An 8,922-nucleotide genomic window follows, 5' to 3' on the forward strand; every position below is an offset into this window, starting at 1 on the left:
CTTTTGGGTCAGCACTTTTATTTTCTCACTCGGAAAACTTATTGTTTGAGAATCTGTTGCGCTGTGCCTTATATATCTAATGTAGAATGATTTTAACTTGTTTTTCTTGAGATATATTGCAAGTTAGAGCAGTAATGCCAGGTACAGCAGCTCTTAATCTGCCAGATATTATTGGGCGACTGCATCAGCAAAACCATGTCCCAATCTATAAAAGCAACAGAAAACGAAGAAACGTTTATCACAAGTTTAACCAGGAGGTGGCAGTTCGACAGGTGATATATCTGGCATCGGTTTTTTATTTGTTAAAGCTTATTATGTACAATTGTACATAAGGTGTATGAGTTTACCTTTTAATATGTATTTGTTTTGTTAACTATGATATAATTTGATATAGTTTTAATTAATTGCTTTCCTCTACAGATTGAAAATTATGACAAAATCCTAAATGTTCGTCACAATCCAGTTGAATTAGCCCGAACAAGTTTAACGGGCTCTCGTCAAACTCTTACTCTTCCTAAAGTTGAGGCAAAATATTTAAAATCAAAGTCAAAACCAAACCACCATGAGATTCCATTAACTGAGGACAGAGCTCATGAGAATGGAAGAACAAAGAAGGAAGGAAGTCGTTTCCTTGCAAACAGTATGCCAGATAAACAAAATGAAACAACACGAGTTCATTTACCAAGCCTTGTAAACCCGTTTGTGCCAAAAGAAGATCGAAAAGTAATTCCCAAACTTCGCAAAGGAATAAAGCCGACTTGGATTGACTTGACTGGCCAATCACAAGTTAAACAGGTTGCACCGGTCAATTCCCATGAAAAGGTTCAAGTTAATTTAAAGTGTGTTTTAATGTTGATTTGCTACACTTTTTACACCAGTACAAAATTTAGGACACAGGATTTTATTGCGGGGTTTCGACAGTTAGGTCCCTACATTTTGGTGTCAATTTTAAACTATAAAATCTAATCTTAATCAAAACTCTTGTAATTATAAAGTGAGAAACAGTTTTTGTCAAAAAGATTAATTCTATATTCAAGCATCGTGACATTAATATTAAAAACTCAATCTTGATTTTGTTTTTTTACCAATACACCGATTTTGATGTCAAATACTTTTTCTACAGGACTTAGATTACCAGCGAGTGACATTAGTGACAGTTGACTATTCACCATCACCAGCCAAGTTGTCACGACGACCACTTCCCCCAACCTCACCCATACCTCCTATATCAAGGTGTTGATCGTGACTTCTACTAAGATCCTCTTTTTTAATTGGTTGATTTAACTGTTATTTTATAGAATAGTTTAAGTTTTGTCTGTTCTCGGCCCGCATTTTTTAATTTCAAATATATTGTCTTTTTTTCAAATAACAAACATATTTAACAGTGTCCAGCCCCCCATTTCTACAGCAATATGGCAGCCTGCAGAATCTCGTAGCACAAGAAGCCGTATCTTTGCTGCTGTGGGTCAAAACTCCCAACAACAGGTTGATGGGGACACGCCTGCAACCAACGCAGGGAAACACCTGCTTGACAGTTTGCTTCAAAAGCTCGACCAAGCTCGGAAACTCAATCTTTCATCCACTAGAGGGCTTAGGGATCCAAGAGCAGGGGAGAGGTTTTGGGAAAGCAGCACTAAATCAAAAACATTAAAAAGTAGAAGCCAGAAACGAATTGAGAGTGATCGGCATTTTGGAAACTTAAAAACTGGGGTGATATTGAACAAACTGCCATCAGATTTGATGGGGAATTTGCAGAACACTTATCAGAGCCTGAGTCACTATTTAAAACGCACGGATCCTTACTTTCAAGCGAGGAGGGCGATGGAGAAAGAGAAAGTAAAGCCTATTGTCTATATTCCCACAGGTAAGTGTCATGTTTTAGTGGTCTAACCTATACAGTAGATTGGCAGAATGTTTTTGTAAGATTGATTTGTTCGTATTTTTTTCAGGCAGAACAGGGGAGTCTGAGAATGATGAAGAAAATTTGAACGAATTTGGAAGAAATCGAAGCATTTCTCATCTTAGTGATGTCACAATGCGATACGTTCATCGTGAATCAAATGATACGCCATCTTTGGATCATATGCCGTGGGATGATCCTCCAGAAGTGAGAAAAAAGAAGAAGATAGAACCCGGATCCGTGTCCGTTCACAGGGTCTCGGATACAGAGCAGAAGACAGTGAAGAGGTTGACCATCACACTCCCAAGCGTTCCTCCTTCGACACCTGATCCTTTGGTTTGGAGGAAAATGAAGGAGCAGAAGAAAAAGGTGAGAAAGGAAGAAGATGAGTGCAAGATGTGTGAAGATACTAAGGTTGCAAAGAGAGAGGATAGAAGGTCAAACAAGGTAATAGAAGCTGTGAAGAAAGTTCCAATTGTTTCTGTTACAGAGCCAGCACTTTCTAAAAAGTTAGATGCAATAGGAAAAGAGAGTTTTCGGAAAAACTGGCTTGAAGTGAAACCGAATCAGATTACAACGGTTAAAGAAGAAACAGCTGATGATTTAAATTCTCAGAAAGTTGACTCACTTACTGAGAAATTGATTTTAAAGCATGGAGAGATGAAAAGAAGGCATCAGTGTCCGAGGAAAGAGGTGGTTATAGCGCCTTTTAGTGTCAAGATTGACGAGACTGATGTGAGACATTTGAACGAAAATGGGGCGAAAAAGTTTGAGCAAAAAATCTCACCATCTTACACTTTCTCTTATATTCCATCTAGTGTAAGAAAAGCAAAGATTCCAAAATCTCGTGAACTCAACTCAAAAATAGCGACAGCAATTCGTGATGGACCTGAGTCATCATTCATCAGCAGTTTTGTGCCCGATGCATCAGCGTTAATTAGGGATAAGAATCAAAAAGTTGACGCACACGCCAACATCAATGAAAGCAAAGAAAGAGTTCGGTCAAAAGTTGAATCGAGAAGATTGCAAAGAATGACTGTCAGGCAGGCAGTAGAAGTTGAAATATAATATTTCTATAGGAGTAGAATATTATAGGAGTTAATATTTCTATGCAACAAATATGATATTTCAATAAAAAAATTTGGTATTTTTTCTTTTTTACCAGTTTTTGCTTGTACATTTCCTTTGATATTTTTCTTTAACCACTCTGTATTTTGAAGATCTTTGTGAAAATCCCCAATGAAGCACCAACAACTCAGAAACATTAGTAAAATAACTGAAGTGAAAATGTACTTTTTTTATTGAAAGCATTCTTTGCCACAGTTATGTAATTTTTAAAAAATTCCATATCTTTTCCCTTTATTCTTAGTTGTACACTGCGACATATGCTTTGCTGTTTCCATAGCACTTCTCCCTCATGTTTAGGCTATTTAACATGTGTTCACTGTTGTTTGTATAGCACAAGATTGATGTGTAAATTACTTTTTTATTTTAGGTCAGATTTTTTGTTCATGCACTTAAAAATATGTTTCCACTGTGTTTGATGATTTTGACTCTTGATTAATCAATTTTAAACCCTCATGAAGTGTATACATACATCCTATGATCCTACATTGTTTTATAATGTGCGTATACATTGTTTTAATACACACATACATGCATATACTGGATGGTAGGAAACACACACAACACAAATCACGTCCAAGCAGCTTCACTTTTATTGAAACTTCCAATAAACACGAGTTACAGGAACAGAACTTTTTGCACAAAACTAAATGTCCATAATAATCAAGCTATCGAAGCGAGATAATCTTTTACTTCTGATGGGGTAAGCCTGTGAAAGCCATCAGCATTTGAAATTCCAACTTCTATGTTGTCCTCTGTCATCTGGCCTTCAAATGACTCCTGTTAAAGTAGAGGATACACTTGAATGAAATAATGAATGTAACTTGCTTTATCCTCGCAAGGGGAAAACAACAGTCACTATAACATGGGTGTTCTGTTTCATACACCTCGAGCCAGCTTACAAGTTACCATGTATGTTACTTTGTGGGTGATTATTTTTATTATTTACTAAACCTAATGAAGTGTTAATAATTTTAAAGTATTATATTTTTGATCCAGGTCTTACGGTAGTAAATGTGGATAGTGTACATTTATATTTATATTGTGTAGTACAATACTTTAAATTTAAGTTTATAAAAAATCTTACCTTTAATGTAAGTATAGCAGTGTGAACAGCATCGTCTAATTGTAATTCTTCATTGTATCTAAAAGGATGTTATATATTATATACAAGGTAAAATAAACCTGCATAATTACACTAACTACTACTTTATGTATTCGAAATATGTAGTAATGTGATGCATCCAGCAAGAACTTGTAACTGTAACAATTTACTTTTTATGTGTGTTTTACAGTAGAGTATGGGCTAGCACTTTACAATTTACCTTTTTTCCAGAAATGATTTCCCATTTAAATGATTCTTTCCCATTGCTGTTGCTTTCCATGCAAAGTAAGCTCCCTGTAAAGTGAAGTTTGAAATAAAAAGTAAGCAATATAAAACTACATTAAAAAACCTTAAATCTTTTCATGCTATAATAGTAACAAATTTTGACCTGAGGAACTGTTTTGGACACTAAGTGCGTATGAAATAAAGCTTGGTCATAGAATACTCTTACTGTAACAGTTATCCAAATGTAATTAAAAGATACTTACAGAAGGATCACATTGAAATAGGTATGGTCTGTTATCATCCCAACCACAAATAAGGAGAGACACACCAAAAGGACGAACACCGCTATGGTAAATATATTGTAAAGTAAATATACATCAAAAGAAACTAAAAAGTTTGGGACAAAGTTTTCCACCCTGTTCCACTGGTGTTTCATAAAACAAATTCCAGTGTGTAATGAAATATTTATTAATTAAATTTTGAAACTTCAGAATAAGTTGCCGTGCATAAAACATAAAAAAATGTGTTGCATTAATGCGTTGCAAACAAAAATTTGGATTCAAATGTAGTAAGACACTAAAACATTGAAGAAATCCTAGTTTAGGAAAATATTATTAAAAACTTGTTTATTAGATGTTTTTTTAAATAGATTTTAATTGACACCCTGTCAAACACACCACTTACCCTGACTGTGTGTATTCTTGCATAACAGATGCAATTCGCTGTACCAGTTGTGTAGTAGGAATACTTTCTTGATATTGTCGATAATATAATTGTGCAATTTTACGGGCTCTAGTCAGCAAGACTCTATGGATATTTAAAAGGAGCATTTTTATTTATTTGGAATGTTTTCAAATAGTTTTTTTAAGACCAGAGGTAATTAATGAATAATTTTTCGGTGCTAGTGAAGAATCCTTTCCCTATGTTATCTGCTTATCAATAATCCATAACTACTAACCCTCCTTAAACCCTAATTATGAACCCCTAACTAACAACCCCTAACCTGATCTGTAACGTACCAGAGGATTTTCACCTAGGGCTGATTTTTCATTATATCTCATTTAATTTATAGTAAGTTACACTTTTTCAGTCATTTGGTTTTGAAATTACAAATTATCCAAAATCCAACAAAGCAAAGAATGTTTTGAAAGACACACAAACCTGTAATCAGGTCCCATTCCACTGTAAACAATCCCAATTTTATCTGTCACTGCTTCTACTTTATGGATGCTATGCTCATCATATAAAATCGATTTTTGCTTCTTTTCTGTTGCCATGACAACTCCATCCTGAGCTTTGATACCAACGGAAGGCGATCCAGCAGTCACAGCATTCAGTGCATATTCGATTTGCACTAATTTGCCGCTAGGACTGTTTAAAAAAAATAATTTAGAAATATAAAAAGAATGCATTACATTGTATGGACACTAAGACCCATATATTTTAAGTTTATTTTACCTTGTTTCAACACCATATGACCATTTTAAGGTAGAAAACACTATTGTATAAAGTTTATTGTGACCTTAAATGTTTTGAGTATGCTTTTATAAGAGAGAATGGCCAATTAACAACAAATTCAAACCACATGATAATACAGCATGCCAAAACTAAAATAGAGAAGAAAAAAATTGAAAAAAATAATGCTTATCGTTTACAAACCTGAAAGTTGTTAAGGAAAAGCTGTATCGTTCAGACATATTCTAATGGTTGATATTTCAGTTTAGAATATTTTAAAAACGTTTTAATACAAGATGATGTCAGCGAAATGAGAACTTTGGGGCTTCCCCGAGTTTTATCGGGTCCGCTAGTGGGCGGGTGTATTTTACTTTTGCGGGAAACAAAAACGGTATTTTATACTTTAAAGCAGTCCGTTTCAGTCCATTATATTCAGTCCGTTATATTTAGCAATAATGAATAATTGGTGTATAATGCCGTGCACTGCAAGTACCAATGTGTCTTGTAAACGCTGCAGTTAACATGCCGAACTTTTTCATGCCACCATTCCATGTTTACCACCCTCGTTACTTTCTTTGTTATAGTAGGGTGGGGAAAGATAAGACACCTTTTCATTCTATTTTCTCGTCACACTTGGTAGTAAACAAAGAACATTTAAAGAATTATTAAACCGTATGCTCATAATTGTTTAAAACACGATCAGGACATTTGGATATTATGTGCTAAAAGTGTCCCATCTTCCCCCACTCTACTATATCTATTTGTTCTAACTTTGTAAGAAATCCATTGAAGTCGGCTGCCTCTTCAATACTGTCTGAATAAACATGACCCCACAACAGTACCTTTTTCATAGATTTTTCGATAAGACTGGTTTATTTACAATTCGAATTACCTAACTGATAAATTACGGCTCGTTAATTAAACGACGATGTGCAAATTAGTTGAGAGTTCTTTTCTTGTTTAGAAGCATTTTCGGTGGACAATAGATGGGCCAGCTTCGTCGTATTCTTGCTTGGTGATCCACATCTGTTGGAAGGTGGAAAGAGAAGCGAGGATGGATCCTCCGATCCATACGGAGTATTTCCTCTCTGGTGGAGCAATGATCTTGATCTTCATGGTGCTGGGAGCGAGAGCAGTGATCTCCTTCTGCATTCTGTCAGCGATACCAGGGTACATGGTTGTACCTCCGGAGAGAACGTTGTTGGCGTAAAGATCCTTTCGGATGTCAATGTCGCACTTCATGATGGAGTTGTAGGTGGTCTCGTGGATTCCAGCAGATTCCATACCTATGGTAAATATAGATTTAAAATATTTGAATCTTAAAGACGTGTACGGTTATCATAAACTGTTGGCAATATCTATACACTTTTATTTTGACGACATGACTTTGTTAACCTTATTGTGTAATATAGGCACTTTGGGACTCGCTACTACTGTGTGCCGATTGATTATGATCATTATAGCCGTTACTGTATTAACAATTATTTCATTTTACCGATAAAGGAAGGTTGGAAGAGAGTTTCCGGGCATCGGAACCTCTCGTTTCCGATAGTGATGACTTGACCGTCGGGAAGTTCGTAGCTCTTCTCTAGGGATGTGGAAGATGCTGCGGTGGCCATCTCCTGCTCGAAGTCGAGCGCAACGTAACAGAGCTTCTCTTTGATATCTCGAACGATTTCACGCTCGGCTAAAAATATTTAAAATTAGTTGAGTGTCATGCATAAAGTTATGGGTTATATAGTACTGCCATGTAAACATTGAGTATAAAACACGTACCGGTTGTAACGAAAGAGTAGCCTCTCTCTGTAAGAATCTTCATCAAATAATCTGTGAGATCTCGTCCAGCTAAATCCAACCGGGCGATGGCGTGAGGGAGCGCGTATCCCTCGTAGATTGGAACGTTGTGTGAAACACCGTCACCAGCGTCCATGACGATACCTGAACGTAAGCATTTTTTTATCAACTGCAACTAAACTGTGTTACGCAATTGTTTAACAAGATATTTCTAACTCAATATTTGCGTGTGTATAGGCCTAAAAAAATGAATGTAACTTACTTTATCCTATAGCGTGGCTGGAAAACGACAGTCGTTTTGACACGGGTGTTTATACACCTCGTGCCAGGTTACGAGTTACGCGTATGTACCTTTGTGGTACGGGCCTATTTAATACTACCACCTATATTAACAAACGTAAAGTTATTTTTAAAAATGTAAAATCTAATATGGCATGGCAAAAGTCCTTTCTTATAAACGCAGAAAATATTCAAATATTACATTATACTCTGTTACCTGTTGTACGTCCAGATGCGTATAAAGAGAGCACGGCTTGAATGGCGACATACATGGCCGGTACGTTGAAGGTTTCAAACATAATCTGGGTCATCTTTTCTCGGTTAGCCTTTGGGTTAAGTGGAGCTTCGGTGAGCAGAGTCGGGTGTTCTTCGGGAGCAACACGGAGCTCGTTGTAGAAAGTGTGATGCCAGATCTTTTCCATGTCGTCCCAGTTGGTGATGATACCGTGCTCAATCGGGTATTTCAAAGTAAGAATACCTCGCTTGCTTTGTGCTTCATCACCAACGTAGCTGTCTTTTTGGCCCATACCGACCATGACACCCTGTTGATATCAAATGTTATTTTGAATGTTAATATATAACAAGGACGAAGATTGCACGAATAATAAACAAGTTATAATGATAATAAACAAAGGATTTTATTTCCAAATATTACAGTAGAAGGAAACTGACCTGGTGGCGGGGTCGACCAACAATGGATGGGAAGACAGCACGAGGTGCGTCATCTCCGGCAAATCCTGATTTCACTAATCCTGATCCGTTGTCGCAAACGAGAGCGGTCTGATCTTCTTCTGAATCCGACATGATTGAAGTTTGCTTGCTTGAGTTGGTCGAGTGAAAACTAGAAGCTTGTAAGCGAGTGAATGTGCTCTGGACGTCAATGGTTAGCGCTTATATACCTTACATACAGAGTTCTGCAGTTGTCGTCACTTCTAAGTTGAAATGTGCGAATCGCCGGCGCTCCTTATTTGGTAAGACGCACGAATGTCCAGCAAGCGATGGGCTGCACTCGAACCACACACATGGACAGATGTGGCAG

General features: G+C 36.7%; 3 protein-coding genes across 3 annotated transcripts; 1 reads left to right on the forward strand and 2 right to left on the reverse strand.

The window, feature by feature from the left end:
• Positions 1-84: 84 nt before the first annotated feature.
• LOC149743120 (uncharacterized) lies at positions 85-3,561 on the forward strand. The gene is made up of 5 exons (XM_089882682.1): positions 85-272; positions 421-822; positions 1,124-1,233; positions 1,386-1,864; positions 1,950-3,561. The coding sequence occupies exons 1-5, from the start codon at positions 135-137 to the stop codon at positions 2,966-2,968; spliced, it is 2,148 nt and encodes a 715-aa protein (XP_089738808.1). The 5' UTR covers positions 85-134; the 3' UTR covers positions 2,969-3,561.
• A 39-nt stretch (positions 3,562-3,600) lies between these two features.
• LOC149743121 (proteasome subunit alpha type-2-like) lies at positions 3,601-6,175 on the reverse strand. Its single transcript, XM_089883368.1, has 7 exons — positions 6,015-6,175; positions 5,517-5,726; positions 5,040-5,162; positions 4,619-4,700; positions 4,351-4,424; positions 4,113-4,170; positions 3,601-3,805 (listed from the first exon to the last, which is right to left on the reverse strand). The coding sequence occupies exons 1-7, from the start codon at positions 6,050-6,052 to the stop codon at positions 3,689-3,691; spliced, it is 702 nt and encodes a 233-aa protein (XP_089739494.1). The 5' UTR covers positions 6,053-6,175; the 3' UTR covers positions 3,601-3,688.
• Positions 6,176-6,653: 478 nt separating this feature from the next.
• Positions 6,654-8,765, reverse strand: LOC149743122 (actin, muscle). Its single transcript, XM_089883072.1, has 5 exons — positions 8,556-8,765; positions 8,101-8,425; positions 7,587-7,748; positions 7,306-7,497; positions 6,654-7,096 (listed from the first exon to the last, which is right to left on the reverse strand). Exons 1-5 carry the CDS (start codon positions 8,685-8,687, stop codon positions 6,771-6,773), a joined length of 1,137 nt encoding a protein of 378 aa, XP_089739198.1. The 5' UTR covers positions 8,688-8,765; the 3' UTR covers positions 6,654-6,770.
• Positions 8,766-8,922: the final 157 nt, after the last annotated feature.

The sequence above is a fragment of the Ciona robusta genome, chromosome 1 (genome assembly GCF_009617815.1).
Source record: "Ciona robusta chromosome 1, ASM961781v2".
NCBI lineage: Eukaryota > Metazoa > Chordata > Ascidiacea > Phlebobranchia > Cionidae > Ciona > Ciona robusta.